This window comes from Penicillium digitatum, chromosome 2, assembly GCF_016767815.1.
Source record: "Penicillium digitatum chromosome 2, complete sequence".
Classification (NCBI taxonomy): Eukaryota; Fungi; Ascomycota; class Eurotiomycetes; order Eurotiales; family Aspergillaceae; genus Penicillium; species Penicillium digitatum.
Window position 1 is genome coordinate 2926403 of NC_089385.1, and position 16507 is coordinate 2942909.

The window sequence follows — 16507 nt, forward strand, 5'->3', positions numbered from 1 at the left end:
AACTTAATAACAAGTTTCTTAGATGTGAACAGTTCCGTCCGGCTGAGTGGATTGATATCCGAATCTAAATCGTCCTCACAGGATGCGTTCTCAGCAAAAATAGCAAGACGACTTCACATCCTGGTCCATGTTCAAGTAGATAAAGGGCGGATAGAAAAAACATAAAGATTTTATCTGCCTTCGAGACCAGGCACACCATCGACTCTGGGGGAGGAGTGCCAGTTCTGGTGAATTGAGGTCGCATGGGACAATTTTACCACCCCTGGATTTAGAGCCGGAGATATCGCAGATTTGCTGGCATGTTTCGAGTGACATATTTATATTTCTCACTTTCTGCGAGATTCAATCCACCAGAGCCAATTTGTTCTTATCGCTTTCTCTTCCTTCTCTATATTTTTGCGGGTGATACTAGCTTCGATCTATAACACGCCTAAAGACTTAAAGTTGAAGATCCCCCAAGAAATCCTTTGTTAGAGGATCGTTGCGCTCATACTCGCCATGAATACATCTCTTGCGATCGCTCCCAATGTTACTCCCCTAAGCAATACATCCGCACTAAAAAAATACCACGGATCTGGATTTCGATCGCTCCGTCCTACTACGCAACAAGAGCTTTGGGTGATATTCAAAAAACCGCCTTCTGTCAGACCCACACCAGGTAGGAGAGCCCCCCGTATGTACACGTCATGTTGAGGCTGATATTGATAAACAGACATAATTCCCGATCTAATTCGCTCCTTTCGCGGAGTCAAGTCTATATATTTTGGCCGCTTAACAAAGTATATTCCAAGCCTGCGGAATTCGGCACAAGAACAACAGGTTATAGAAGAGATGCTTAATATTAGGGGAGAGGAGGAACAGTACGAAATGGGGCGACTTGGTATGCATAATCTCCTCTTACCTAAATATGTAAAATACATAACGTAATTCCCAAGCGAGCTGGCCACCCAACCAAAACACGTCCATGAATTAGATCTTAGTTAGTTCAACCACCCACCATGCCACCAATTCGTACTCAATCCTCTCGAAATTCAATAGAGCAGGAGGGTAGGATCTTACTAGCTATCCAGGCTTTTAAGAATCAAGAAATCTCTTCAATTCGTGAAGTGGCGCGCCGTTTTAACGTCCCAAGATCCACCCTTTCTACCCGCCTGAATGGTATACAACACCGCGCGATTTCTCGCGCCAACTCTCATAAATTGACCGATACTGAAGAGGAATCTCTTCAGAAATGGATGTTCTCTATGGACGCTCGTGGTTCAGCTCCACGACCTTCAATGGTGCAAGAAATGGCGAATGTTCTGCTTTCGCATCGCGGAATCAACCCATCATCTACAGTCGGCAAAAATTGGGTCACTAATTACATTAAACGACATCCCAATCTATCCTCGAGATTCTCCAGACGTTACAATTACGAACGTGCTAAATGTGAAGATCCAAAAATCATTGGTGAATGGTTTACACTTGTTCAAAAAACGATTCTTCAATACGGCATTGACAACGATGACATTTATAACTTCGATGAGACTGGTTTTGCAATGGGATTAACCGCAACTGCTAAAGTCACTACGAGATCTGAATACTACGGTCGGCGATCACTTTAACAACCTGGAAATCGCGAATGGGTGACTGCAATTGAATGTACAAATGCTTCAGGTTGGGCACTACCTCCATGCATTATTTTCAAAGGCAAAGTATTCATTGAATCTTGGTTCGACAATCTTCCAAATGATTGGCGCTTTGAAGTCAGTCCTAATGGATGGACCTCTGATGAAATTGGCCTTCGATGGCTTGAAAAATTATTCATTCCACCGACTTATTCACGGACAAAAGGTCAATATCGACTTTTGATACTTGACGGACATGGAAGTCGTTTGACCCCGAAATTCGAGGAACTTTGCGAAAAAAACAACATCATTCCAATCTGTATGCCTGCACATTTATCTCATCTTTTACAGCCACTTGATATTGGATATTTTGCGGTATTAAAACGCTCTTACGGTCAACTTGTTGAAAAGAAAATGCGTCTTGGCGTCAACCATATCGACAAACTTGATTTTCTTGAGGCATATCCAGTTGCACGACTTGAAGCTTTCAAATCAGAAACTATTCAAAACAGCTTTACAGCTGCTGGTTTAGTTCCTCTTTATCCAGATCGAGTGTTATCTAAGCTCAATATTCAACTTCGAACTCCGACTCCCCCATCTAGTCGAGGTAGTGAATGGGAGCCAAAAACACCAACAAATCACATTCAATTATTGAAACAAGCATCCTCAATCAAAGCATTACTTCGTCAAAGATCCCGAAGCCCGCCAAGTCCACTCAATTCAGCGATAAACCAGGTTTTGAAAGCTTGCCAAATGACGATGCAATCAGCAGCGATTCTTGAGAAAGAAGTTCACGATCTACGATCGGAAAACAAGAAAAAGAAGCAGAAAAAAACTCGATCTCGAAAGCAGATACCTGCTTCAGAGGGCTTTTCAGTTCAGGAAGCTACTGCTTTAATTGTGCAACCAGAGGAAGTGATTGAACCTCCCCGCCCCCAGGTCCGCGCGCACAGGGAAGCACCTTTATTACCAAGAACAAGGGCATTACCGAAATGCGGTGCATGTGGAAATCAGAGCCATATAAGAGATGCATGTCCAGATAGACCTAGAATTTAGCTGATTGAATTTGATGGAGTTTTGGTTGAAATAAATGCGTTTAAAATTAATAGGCTGGATGGGGTGGTCAGCTCGCTTGGGAATTACGTTAATTAACAGTGCCTAGGTGGGTGCCTGAACCCGAAGGATATGCCTTGATAGTTACCTTTCTCGTCTTATATACCGTCTACAGGTTTGTCTTGATGGCTAATTTAAGCCTCATCCGACATTATGTAGCCTCAATAATGCAAACGAGTCAGTTTTCTTCTCATATTAACTAGAAATCCAAAAAAGCGTCTCGCATTAAATGTCTCTAGAGTTCCCCAGCGTAAGTAATTCAAACTGGGGAAGCATGCAACCCATATGTGCATTTTTTTTTGCGTTCCGCTGAGCCGGCGTGAAGGTGTCTTACTGCGAAGTCCCAAGGGTTCTCTAAAGTAATTTAAAGTGGGCCAAGACCTCACGCTGTGCCTGGATCTGTTTCACTAGGATTGTCTCGATGTTAGTCCCCGGTGATGTTATGTTCAGCTCAATAGAAAATGGACTATCAAGTTGACAAAGCTGGAGTCACTACAGTACGTATCAATTCCTTAAGCACATTAAATATACCCGGACTTTGAAGTATATGGCCGGCTTTGCTGTAAAAGTTAAGAAATGAGGTTTCATGACGTGAATTTATCTTTAGGTGCCGCAAGTAACCTCGGATTGCTTTCATAATGATTATAAACCATCAGACCCCTCTTTAGAAAGAGCGCTGCCATCCGGGGACAAAAGGAAGAAGAAAATCACGGCTCTGAGCTACCCGTGACCCGGTGGACACTACTCCTCGAGCGCAAATCGCAAGAACGCGGGATAGGTTGTAGCCACCGAGTCCAAGCCACCGCCCCATGCCAGTATTCCGGCCACGGTAATTTCCCATTTCTCCAGACATCATCTGATTTTTTTGCGGGGACGGTAATGGCTAGTTCCAAGGCACAGGTACCCATCAGTGACACCATAGAGAAGCAAAAAATCACACCAACGAACTTTATAAGGCATCCGAAGTATCGCCGGCGAGTACGACACACATTACTGAAGATGCCGGCTATTCCGTCACCGATGAAGTCGCCGAGTGGGATGAGTGGGATGCCCACTAGCCAAGTATAGATGCCAAGGCGTTGATCATTATGGAATTGTCTCGTGATGCCAAGGTTGGCATCCCTGGAACATGTTACCCAAATTCTGTCAAGGTTCCAAAGGTTACTCCTCGTATTTGCTTTGCAGGTCCCGGAGGGAAGGCAGGCCGACAGGTGCTGAGAAAACTGAGCTAGAGAGTTAATATGCGTCATGCGTGCACAGACTGTTTACGCTTGCATGGATGAAGAAATTTCCCCAGAAAGAGGATTGTGGGGTCCCCACGGGAATGCCAAGACCTCTCGGTAGAACTCCGGCTACTTGCCTCGGAAATCTTCCAAACTTTGAAGGATGTACGGAGTGCTTACTGTGACGACCTCGAAAGGGTAATTCAATATGAGGACTCAAATGGGCAGATTAGGTGTATTATCTCCTCGGACAAGAATCCTCTTCATCAAAGGTGATGAAAAACTCGTTTTGCACGTTTTGAGCCGTCTCACCTATATACTCCAGCCGCAAAACCTTAAAGTAGAAACTATCCCCCAAAAAATTCAACGAGAGGGTCTAAAATTCTCAAAATGTTTTTCAGAAAAAGGTCACCAAAGAGGCGGTTAAGGAACATTCCATAGCCTCGGGGCCCAATCATCATTCCGTAACGTCACCGGTAGAACCCCGGAAAATTTGGGGTTCCCCATACGGAGTACAGCCCCACTAGGTCACTTATCCCCGGAGATGAGTTGCTGGTCATGAATTGCAGGCTATAAAAAGGAGTGAATATCCCAGGATTGCACTTCTAGAGACTCTAACGAAGTTGCGAAATATGGCCCGCGTCGCTCAGTTTGTGGTTTCAGGCCTTTTGGCTGCCACAGTAGCCAATGGCCAGTCATTTGATGGAGCCAGTCGAAGTGAAGATGCTTTCAATTATGTCCAGCCCAAGAACACGACCATTCTGGGCCCTTACGGACACTCCCCTGCCGTCCTTCCTTCGCGTATGTTACTCCTCGATCTTAATTTATACCACTGAACTATTGCTGATTCATGTCACAGCAAATGCTACTGCTTCAGGTGACTGGGAGGAAGCCTACGCTAAAGCCCGAAAGTTTGTCGCCAAGCTGACTATCGATGAGAAAGCCGACATGGTCACTGGCCAGCCTGGGCCTTGTGTGGGAAACATTGTTGCTATCCCACGACTCGGATTCCCAGGCCTCTGCCTACAGGACGGCCCCTTGTCAATCCGTGTAGCCGACTATGCTAGCGTTTTTGCTGCTGGTGTGACCGTAGCGTCCACTTGGGATCGCGATCTCCTCTATGAACGAGGTTACGCCATGGGACAGGAGTTCAAGGCTAAGGGTGCTCACATCGCCCTCAGCCCTGTGGCCGGCCCACTCGGCCGCTCTGCCTACGCAGGCCGAAACTGGGAAGGCTTTGCTGCTGATCCTTACTTGACTGGTGTCGCCATGGAAAGGACTATTCGCGGCCACCAAGACGCTGGTGTCCAAGCCACGGCGAAGCACTTCATCGGTAACGAGCAGGAGACTCAACGAAACCCTACCTACAACCCCAACGGAACTGTCACGGATGTGATTCAGGAAGCAGTTTCCTCCAACATCGATGACCGAACCATGCATGAGCTGTACCTTTGGCCCTTCGCCAATGCGGTCCGCGCTCAGGCTGCTAGCTTTATGTGCTCTTACCAACGTTTGAATGGTTCTTATACTTGTGAGAACTCCAAGGCACTCAACGGCCTGCTCAAGGAAGAGCTGGGTTTCCAGGGATATGTTATGTCTGACTGGGGTGGCACTCACTCTGGTGTCGCCTCGATCGAGGGTGGTCTCGACATGAACATGCCCGGTGGTCTCGGTCCCTACGGTCTAGTCCCCGAAGCCGGCTCTTTCTTCGGCAAGAACGTGACGCTTGCTGTCAATAACGGAACCGTCGATCAATCTCGTGTCGATGATATGATCGTCCGCATTATGACACCCTACTACTGGCTCGGCCAGGACAAGGACTACCCAGAGGTGGACCCCTCGTCCGCTGACCTGAACACATTCTCTCCACGCTCAACCTGGCTCCGCGAGTTCAATCTTACCGGCGAGCGAAGCCGTGATGTCCGTGGAGATCACGCTAAGCTGATCCGCAAGCTCGCAGCTGAAGCGACCGTGTTGCTGAAGAACGAAAAGCAGGCTTTGCCCTTGAAGGCTCCTAAGAATATCGCTGTCTTCGGCAACGATGCCGGCGAGAACACAATGGGCGCCGTGAACCAGGCGACGTTCGAATTCGGTAACCTCGCTTCTGGCGGTGGCTCAGGTACCGGACGCTTTACCTATCTTGTCTCCCCACTTGAGGCAATCAAGGCCCGCGCCAAGAAGGACAACGCTCTTGTGCAATACTTCTTAAACAACACCCAGATTGCGACCTCGAATGTCACCAGTCTTTGGGTTCCCACCACCCCCGATGCCTGTCTGGTCTTCCTAAAGACCTGGGCCGAAGAGGGCACCGACCGCGAGCACCTGACAGTGGACTACAAGGGCAACGAAGTTGTCGAGTCCGTCGCCAAGTCTTGCAATAACACAATTGTCATCACTCATTCCTCCGGCATCAATGTCATCCCTTGGGCCAACCACCCTAACGTCACCGCCATCGTTGCCGCCCACTACCCCGGCCAGGAAGCCGGTAACTCTATCGTCGATGTCCTCTACGGTGACGTCAATCCCTCTGGCCACCTCCCCTACACAATTGCCAAGAACGCCAGTGACTACAATGCCCCGCCCACCACTGAGGTGTCCACCAACGGCACCTACGACTGGCAATCCTGGTTCGACGAGAAGCTGGAGATCGACTACCGCTACTTTGACGCTAAGAACATCTCCGTGCAGTATGAATTTGGCTTCGGTCTCTCGTATACAACCTTCAACCTCTCCGACCTTAACGCCGAGCCCGTGGCTCACCCCGTCTCCTCCATTCCCGAAGAGCAGCCCATCCAGCCCGGTGGAAACCCCGCTCTATGGGAGACTATCTACAACGTTACCGTCTCCGTTACCAACTCTGGTGATGTCAAGGGTGCTACAGTTCCCCAGCTGTATGTCACCTTCCCAGACAGCACCCCCGAGGGAACACCTCCCAAGCAGCTGCGCGGGTTTGAGAAGGTCTCTCTGGCTGCGGGTGAGTCGCGCACTGTCGGATTTGAGTTGATGCGTAGAGATTTGAGTTATTGGGATGTTGTTTCTCAGAAGTGGCTCATCCCTGAAGGCGAGTTTGTCCTTCGTGTTGGATTTAGCAGTCGCGATTTGAAGGAGGTCACTAAAATTTCTCCCATTTCCGCTTGAAATCTGAATGTATTTTTATGATTGTTGATCAGGTAGCCAGGTATTATATATGAGATATATGAGAAGATTTTGATTTTTGACATCAATTTGTTTTGTTGATTGTGAAAATCAATATTGGGACGTTTCTAGCAATCACGGACCAGATGAAAGGTTACCAACGGCTACAATAGAGACGAGCATATATCTACTGGTGCGGAGACCCTACTACACAGAAACACATATGCGATATTGTTGCTGTCTATATAAGAGAAGGAAACTAACTATAGAATAGTTTCACTGAGGATCGGGGTCTATCATATGTCACAGTGTATTAAAACTAGATGCCCAATTCAAACGGTCCTAGACCAGAGTCCTATAGTACAACACTGCACATAGAGAGTATTCATATGATCTAATATCCAAAGGCGGGAATTTCGACCGAGCAATATTTTGGCAGATCTATGTTCTTTGTTTCGCTTCGCTTAGCCAGATAACTTGTATTGACCACGCTATTATAGCGGTCCTAGTATTTGCCGGAGTTAAATACCATCTTTCTAACCAGGTCTTATGAAATAGCATCCAACATGTAATAAGATCAATAGTTAACCTCTGCTAAGGTTATATTTTAAGGGGGGGTACCCCGGCTTAGCACTAGTAAGACCCCGTCAATTGGGTGCCCTCCGGTCATGACATTTTGCTGATTGGTTATGACGTTTCTTATCCGTTATAACAATGGCCCCAATGGGTATGATCACCAGCAATCTTTTCCCACAGGTGGCTAGTTGCTAAGGGGTACAACCGAACGAGAGACGAAGTGCCAGATTTCAGTTGTGGGGGCCATGTTGTGATGTGATATTTTGATAGGACGAATAGCTTCGTATAGCACAGAAAAATCTCATCATTTAGAACTTTGCAAGAATCGCAAGAACCCCCTCCCTTATAGCGGGTTTCCAAATCACCATTTTGCTCAAAGTTATGGGAGAAATTGTTGGCGGCCTGAGGCTCTGCAAGATTCGACAAGAGACTCCAAAAGGCCCACCAATAAGCACATGACAAGGCCGACTATTGTTGACTAGTTGGCTAAAATGACTGAAAGTAAGTTGATAACAAATGTCTCGCTGAATACAATAGTCCATTTTTGCATATATTACAAGACTATAGAGCCCTTCAATTACCAAACAAAAATCGTTTCCGACTCCTTCCCATCTATTTACCAGGACATAAAATTAGCTGAATTATCAAGTCCAACCACATACGGTGGTTGATCTAGGGCCGGTTGAGCTGTTCACGGCGATAGAAGAGAAGGAAACCAAAGCTACAATCACAGTTAGTACACCATAAGATGAGTGTTGGGGGTAATGACGGACCTAGCCAGAAGCTGGAAGAAAAGGGCAATCCAGAACCACGCATTGCCAACGGCACTTAACGACGATCCAATAGCTGGAGAGATGTCTCCTGGGCCGATCTTGTTTGGTGCAAATCCACGAGCACAGATAGTGGCGATAGATCCAAGAGCTTGCGCGGCCAACAGAACGAAAACGACGTGCACTCTTGTCAAAGTCTGAAGGAGAATCATTCCCAAACCGACTTGTTGGATCTCATCAAGAACACCGAGCCAGAGCCAAAGACAGCGGGACGCAATAGCACCAGAAGTCAACCCCCCTGCCCATGGAAGATAGTAGCCGATATTAGATGTTCCCCACCATGTTTGCGCCCATCGCGGTGCACCAATGCTCAAACCAAAGACAGGCAAGATCCAACTGTGTTCCTTAGACAAGTAGCGGAAGAGGAGCATCACAGCGACCCAGACAAGAACAAAGAAGAAGATGATCAGGAGAGTGACTTCCCATGTTTTCGTGTGTTGAGAAGTCCAGAGGAAGGACCAGTTGCGACCGAATGCCGCGGATAGGAACCAGTTCTGGATGATGACCATGAAGAAGAACCAGAGGACGATTCGACGACGGAAGAGGGAGGTGTAGAAGAAGAGGATCTTTCCAGGTGCTTGGCGGTAGTACTTGGGCAAGCCAAGGGCAAGCAGTACACCGATAATGAAACAAACTGCGGCAATAGGCATTACCACGGCCGTGAGTTTCCATGAATTCAGGGCAACCTTGGAAACACCTCCCACTTCCGCTGAAGTGACTCTGGAGCTCCAGTACCACAGCGCAACAGTGTAGAGCTGTGAAATTCCCTGGATGAGGCCTGCGCGGAACATCCAATCCTTCACGGGGACGGCACCTTGATCACCAAAGTTGAGAGCGAAGAACAATGAACCACTGGAAGATGCTGCGGCATAGACACCTGCGGCGACATTCTGAGCCCATGATTGACCAAGATCCGAGAGTGCGAACGGAGAAACTCCAATGGTGACGAATGCCATGGAATATATGAACCAGGGGAGAGTGAGCACTATCACAGCCGGGAACCGGAAAAACAGGCACCACCAGGCAATGGAAGAGACGCAGTAAATTGCTGCGATAACGTAGAGCTTGACTGCGGTCTCACCAATCTGGCCAGCCAACAGGGTGATCTGTGCAGAGTTCGTTGCGATAATCTGTCCTAGACCCAAGAAGAGAGCATAGACAGGCCAGTTTCCGACGCGCCATCTCATGAAGCGCTGGATGGCTATGGGTCTCTTATATCCCAGACGAGAGAGCCACTGATCAATTTCATCTGTGTTGTGCGCATCCGACTGTTCAGAACCTTCTGTGACGAGATTGTACGGTGTGTTCTCGACAGTGTTGTTTATGCCAGCTCCAGTGGGACGTTCTTTGGGCTGCTTCTTCAACTGCGCGTCGTTGTACATGTAGAAGAACTTCCGCTCGCTCTTCATCAAATAAAGCTCGATACAATAATCTGAGATTGAGTTTTTCTTGTTGAGGTCGGTGAGCAGGTTTTCGAAATTCCGCGTGAAGTGGCCCATGCTGTCTGTGAATGTCGGGTCGACCTTTTGCAGATGGAAGTTGGGTTGATCATGGTCGTTAACAACAGAAGGCAAGGAGAGAACAGAAATATTCCGGCCCTCTTGAGCAAAAGGTGTAGCTGGATCAGAAAAGTCACGAGCTAGTCTCACTGGCGAGGAGTCCCTTGAGAGGAACCGAGATGACTCAGAGGCCGACGAGCTAGACCCAGCACGAGAGTGATCTCTGTTTCTGGGGTGTGTTGCAATATCCTGGAGAGGTAGATTGACGGCCGCCATGGCCTCTTCTTGAGTAATCAAGTTCTCCTGGGGTGTAGCAAAGCCGTCATCGTCAGCGTCTGTGGTCTCACCGTCGACGGGTTCAAGCATCTGACTGTCGCGCCGTGGTTTCTTGGACAGGCGCTTTCTGCCATGTCCGGGTCCAGATCGTCGACCGAGCGATAAATTGCGATTTAACGTGCTGCCTCTGCTGTTTTCGGCTGCTTGCATTTCTTGGGCCTCGACAGCCTGCAGCTGTAGAAGGGAAGGCTGGGTGGGCTGCGGGCCTCTCCCTGGTGGCGCATCCAAAGCCCCGGACAATGTCTGGTATGATGAAGGTCGGGTGATCATTCCGGAGTCCCGCAAGCCTGGTGTCTCCCAGTAGATCTGGGACTCTCGAGCCGAGTGTGCAACGGTGAGTTGATTCTTTTGGTGATGGATGTGGATAGCAGTCCGTTGCAAAACTTCGAGCTTCTGAACCCACTCGAGAACGGGGAATCGCTGTTTGGCAGAATTTGCACGCATTTCTTGTCGGGTCTCTGGTGATGAATCCAAGGCAGATTTGATGGCTGTTCTCAACTGGTGCAAAAGATGGCGGGCCGAGTCGGATTCCACAGTGTACCACCATCCAGGCATCTGGCCTAGACCTCCGATGCGAGAACCAATTCCAAGTGCACCCTTACGACCAAACTCAACGGCAATCAGTCCGAAGGGCTCGTCACGAGATGGGATCAGAGCGAAGTCGGCACCAGAGAACACGAAGGGGGGAAGGACCGTAAACTCTGGCTTTGAGAAGACACGACCTGGGAACATCTGCATGATTCGCTCCAATTTGATAGCAGCTAGCTTTCCATAAAGATCGATGATGGGGCCAATACAGATCAGCTGAACATTAGGTCTTTCAGATAAGACAGCCGGCATAACATCCGCAATCAAGTCGACACCCTTTTGCTTCGACCATCTTCCCACGAACACCAGTAAGTCAGCGTTGGGGTCTTCATTCAAGCCAGCCCATTTCTGTGCCTGGACTTTATCCTGGATTTTGTCGTCGATCGACTCGTTAGCAGACTGGACCGTAATTTGCACGTCGGTTTCTTTCTTCAAAGCGCCCGTGTCGGAGGGATCTGGATTGGGAAGACTCCCAATCTTGGCAAGACTCCAAAAGATTGGATAACGAGCCCATGAGCGCTTTCCGTATTTCTCAGACACACCTACTGCACCGAAGCCGCGTTGATGGAATCGCAAGTAGCTAGCGCCGGTGTGAAGCAGGTTGAAAACGTTGCCAAACTGACAATATTTGGTCGCTACTTCAACCGGGATATTGAAGACAGAACAAACTTCTTTCTTCTCCTGTGAGGTTCTCAGAGCCCAAAGACCTTGGAACTCTGCGTTGTGCAAGGATAAGCAGACCGGGATGGTTCGCGACGGGAGCAGATAAAGCGGTGCCAGACAGCCATGGAAGTCGTTGATATGGTAGAGATCAATGGAGGGTGTTCGGTTCATTACCTCTGCGATGCACTGATTCCAGGCCGAATAGTAAATCGCACTGTCAAGGTCATCCATACGAGGAGGGTAAGGCTCCGCCTTGGTCTGCTGTCGGAAAACCGGGGCATCAAGGAGGACGTAGGTGATGTTATCGACGACGTGATACTGTACCTCAACCGAATAGGGATGATCTAGGATCGTCACCACGAAAGGCTCAGTAGGTGTATCCACGGGGTAATCAATATCACCGACACAAGGAACCACCCAGATGAGATTCTGATGTTTCAAATTCTGTGACATGAGCTGCGCCATTACTCCTAGACCACCAATCTTGACTTTGACCTGCCAGTCCTGGATATCGTACTCCATAGTAGCAATCAATACGGTGCGTCGCTGGTCGCTCGCTCCTGCCAGAGCCATGTTCGTTGGCACAGCCTTTTCAACCATATTTATCTCCTCGACATCATCATTTTGGGCGAACGTTCCTTTGAGTCTGCGCCAAAACAGTACCGGGAATTTGTCGGCCTTGGTAACATTTCCATCTTTGTTGAGTTTGACGCGGTAGAAGTTTCCGATAAAGATGAAGACACCAGCCAAGCCCATAAGAATCGGAACAACCCACAGAAGAACATAGAGGACCAGTTGTGCCCATCCCGATCCAACGGGGATCAGTTGGTATCTTAGGTTGCCATCGTTGAGGGAGATGGTCCAGCCAAGATGCGGGAATGGCGGCAGGGTAGTAATGTTGATGACGTTGGATGCGAGATAGGACGGAGGAAGCTTTTGGACTGAAGACGAGTTGCCGACATCACCGTAGACTTCGGTATTATCAGGATTTCCGTTACCGTCCGAACCCCAAACATTAAGCTGGCCCACGGCCGGCCATTCGTAGACAAAGTCGTAGTTCCAGCGAGACGTTTTGGAATCGAACTTCATCTTGCTGTCCATTCCTGCATCATAGCCGTATTGATTGTATGGACCGTTGAACCACAGGTGCGGAAATCTTCGGACTCTATCGCTCGCATGATCACCTTCCTGGAGGTAATCACTGCTTCCAGTGAGCCTTGAAAAGTACTGCACTCGTACGTGAGTTCCTTCCCACTTCTGGGAGTGCGTGCCAGTCCACTTCGGAATGTTGACAGTCGTGTTGCCACCTGAATACGTCGCCCAGTCGTTCCAGCTCCGACCGAAATCAGAAGAGTATCGGAACATGTCTGCACCGGCAGCCCTGTGCTGGATATAAAAATCGTCGTTGCTCTTGTGGACTAGGCTGGAAGAGTAGTTGGCAAGCGGAGAAATCAGAGGATTGTCATGAGCGCCGAGGCGGAGCAGGAACCGGTCGGTTGAATTGGTATAAACTCCAGAAGAGGACACATTTTTGACGGTCAGTTGGTGGATTCCGTGGTGCACTTTTTTCAGGTTTGCAGACCATGTCCAAACAGTCGGGATTTCTCCGGTGAAGGCATGGCTCGTGGTCCTGGCAGGGATTTTGGTGCAGTTAACGCTAGACGTGTCAAGCTCGGCGGTGATGTTCTTCTCCGTTGTAGAATTCAGGTAAACTGCCTTTGTGATGCTGTCACAGTCCATCTCTGTAGAATATCCAAGCTGAACAGGCAGAATTTCACCCGTGTCTTCTGAAGATAACAACCGAGCATCATGTCCCGGGAAGAAGTCGGTGACGGTAGGTCCGGGCTCAATGAAGTTGGCGCTCTTGACATAGGCCCGGTATTCCCATGGAAGCAGGTCCATTTTACGGACGCATCCATGGGTGTTGTTGGACCCTCCGGGACCATCTTCCAAAGTAAGCTCATCGTAAGGATAGAAGAGATTCTTCAATTTTGTCCCTGATACAAATGGTGCCAACAAGGATGTATTTTTATCACTGCAGTTACCTCCGTATGTTTCGGTCGAGTTTCCGTTTTGATACACAAGCCAGAGAGTTTCGTTGGCTAGGATTGCGTCCGTTTGTACCCCGGGGAAATAGCTTCGCAAGACCGACCAAAGACCAGTGACCGTGGGGGTGGTAGAAGAACCAGGAAGGTAGATGTCTTTTGTGAGTTGAGAGAGTGTTTCGAGGTATAAGCCGTCCTGTGCGACTGGGTAATGGGCTCGAATCTCGAACATTCGCTTCATGATGTTGCGGAGTGGATGGGCCGGATTCCGTTGGTCATACGTGACCGTGATGTCATTGCAACCATCGCGTCCCTTTTCGATAGGAAAATCGTAGAACTTTGATGTATTCAGGTTGAAGCAGCCTTGTGTCCACCATGCGGTCTGATACGTCATGGGCTGCCGGCCGAACATGTAGTTCGATGCAGTAGCGTCGAACACGTACATTTCCTGCTCTTCTCCCCACAAGACGAGAGGGATTCCAGGAAGCTCCAGCGTGATGATATATAACCCCAGGAGGTATTTGGCTGTGCCATTCTGAAGAGCTGGCCAGCGGAAATTATCCTGGTTTGAGACACCATACATGTGCCTAGGATCGATTTTCCCTGTAAAAGCATTAAGGAAATCGTTGGTAATGAGCATCTGATTCCAGGCTTCAATGAAGTCGGTAGGTAGGTCAAAGCCGGCAACCAGGTTACCGTCCAAGCCCAGGAAGCGGGTCATCGAACGATAGATGGTGTAATGAAATGCGGAGCCATCCAAAGCTTGCAACCCATCTTCTCTAAGGAAAGCCGACTCCGAAGTGTTCGTAATCTTGACACCCGCGCCTGCATTGGCCGTGCGCTGATTTGGCTGGCGACCGCGACCGAGGTAGAGACTGCCGAAGCTATCTCCGGACGTAATCTCGCCGGGGAGAAAGAAATTCTTCTTGCCAAGTTTCACCGCGCATTTACGGTAGACGGCAAGCATCTCACTCAGGGGCTCGAGAGTCGCTTGCACAGACTTGTCAAAGCGGAAACCGTCGATATCCAGACTCGCGATCTGAAGGCAGGAATGTTGAGTGATCACATCGCGAACCGGCTTGTGCCATTCACGCAGGCGATCCTGCACGGAGGCGAACTTGGTAAGTTGACGCTGCCAGTCGGGGAAGTTACCGAATGCCTCTAACTCTCCATATTGATCAAAATCGCTGTTGTAGCAACCCTTTAAATTTTGAACTCCCTGGTCTGTTAATGGGTATCCAGTCTCTTCCCAGAACTTTGGATAGTTGCAAGTTTCGTTATAGTCGTTACCGAATTTGAAGTCGACGTATTCTCTGTCGGTAACCCATTGAACTTCATATTCTGATGCTTTGAAATCGGCGGAGTCGTTCAGATGGCCTTTGAATCCGATCAAGTTGCTCATTCTGCGTGTGTTACAATCAGCTCATAAGCACCCGACAATCAGGAGCATCCACTTACGTTGCCAGTGTGTTATCTACCACAATATACATGTTCCGCTTATGAATCTCGTCAACGGCTCGCCTCCAGTCCTCCAGTGTTCCGTAATGCATGTCGAGGAGAGTGGTATCGACCGGCGAGTACCCATCGTAGGCCCAGGGTAAGTTCATCATGTACGTTCCGGCAAAATAGATGACCTTGTGGGGTTAGCGATAGAGTCTTTCTGAAAATCGGATCAACTCACCTTGAATCCCATTCCCTCAATATAATCCAGTGTATCTATCAGGCCTTCCAAATCACCACCGTGGCGCATCTGATTAGAGTTGAGGACATGCTCAAACGCGGTGCCGTTGATATTGTCATTTTGGGGATCTCCGTTGGATATACGGTCCAAAAAGATTGTGTATGTAGGCATGCGCCAGTTCTCTGGCGATGGATGATATTCATGGTCCGGCCATGCTCCCCAATAATCGATTGGGCCTTCGGCAGACTTATTTTCGTTCAGATTGTATTTAACAAGTGGTTCGTCATAGGGCCAACACAAGGCAACGCTCAGAAACGAGAGTGTGAGGAACGCTGAGCGCCGCATTTCCGTCTATATTACTGTTTTCAGCAGTAACCTGCCGCCGGAAAGATGCGCGACTCAGGAACGAATGAAATGAGTTTTTGGCGAATAGCGAGAGTGAGATGAGTGAAAGAACAAAAAATCAACGGAAACAAGCCTCTAGCATTTTGCTGATTTCAAAGATTTTGCAAAATGCCCAAGTTTTTTTTTTTTTTTTTTTATTTTTCGATGGAGAAACGCTTATCGGGCTGAACGGATGGGCTATACACATAGTCCCCATCCACTTCTGCAAGACCCACGGTAACCCACCCAGTCAGATTTTATCCATCTACCAACTTTTCGCCTTCGCGTGGCTGGTTTTTGGTTCGATGTCTCAGATAGATCCAAGGAATTCTAGGTATTTCCTTGGTAATAATTAACAAGCGACCTTGTGATACTAGTGCGCTTAATCTAAACACTGTCACTTATGTTGTATGTGTTATGCACTGTGTTATTTCAAGTTCATGGGCTCATCGAGGTGGTTATGCAAAGTGCAGTTCTTAGGCACACTGCATCAGCACGCCAATGTGGCTAGCGAATAAGTGCGTCTTGGGTCAAAGCACATCCTTTGTCTCTTTTCACATTCAAACTGCATCATGCAATGCAACTGATAGTTCTAGACCCTTATGTTTGCAAGAAATTCAAAGGCTGGAAAAAAGGAAACTATTCCATTCCACCAATTCTACCCAATTCTCACCGGTTTATCCTGACTTTTCGAATCGGTCAAGGTGAGTACACATTATAGTGGGGGGGTTATCTATTTCGGGTCCACCCGCCTTTGACGTCAGCTCTTTCAGCCAAAAATGGCCGATGTGAATCAGGGTGAAAACAGTCCGTTCTAAGATCTTTCT

At 48.4% G+C, this 16507-nt stretch overlaps 2 protein-coding genes across 2 annotated transcripts; one reads left to right on the forward strand and one right to left on the reverse strand.

Annotated features, from left to right (window-relative positions):
• Positions 1-4575: 4575 nt before the first annotated feature.
• Positions 4576-7081, forward strand: Pdw03_7079 (putative beta-glucosidase G; the record flags this gene model as incomplete). Its single annotated transcript, XM_014678773.1, has 2 exons — positions 4576-4744; positions 4803-7081. 2 exons carry the CDS (start codon positions 4576-4578, stop codon positions 7079-7081), a joined length of 2448 nt encoding a protein of 815 aa, XP_014534259.1.
• A 1245-nt stretch (positions 7082-8326) lies between these two features.
• Positions 8327-15641, reverse strand: Pdw03_7080 (Alpha-1,3-glucan synthase Ags3; the record flags this gene model as incomplete). Its single annotated transcript, XM_014678772.2, has 4 exons — positions 8327-8375; positions 8428-15018; positions 15074-15249; positions 15297-15641. 4 exons carry the CDS (start codon positions 15639-15641, stop codon positions 8327-8329), a joined length of 7161 nt encoding a protein of 2386 aa, XP_014534258.2.
• Between the last annotated feature and the right edge of the window lie 866 nt (positions 15642-16507).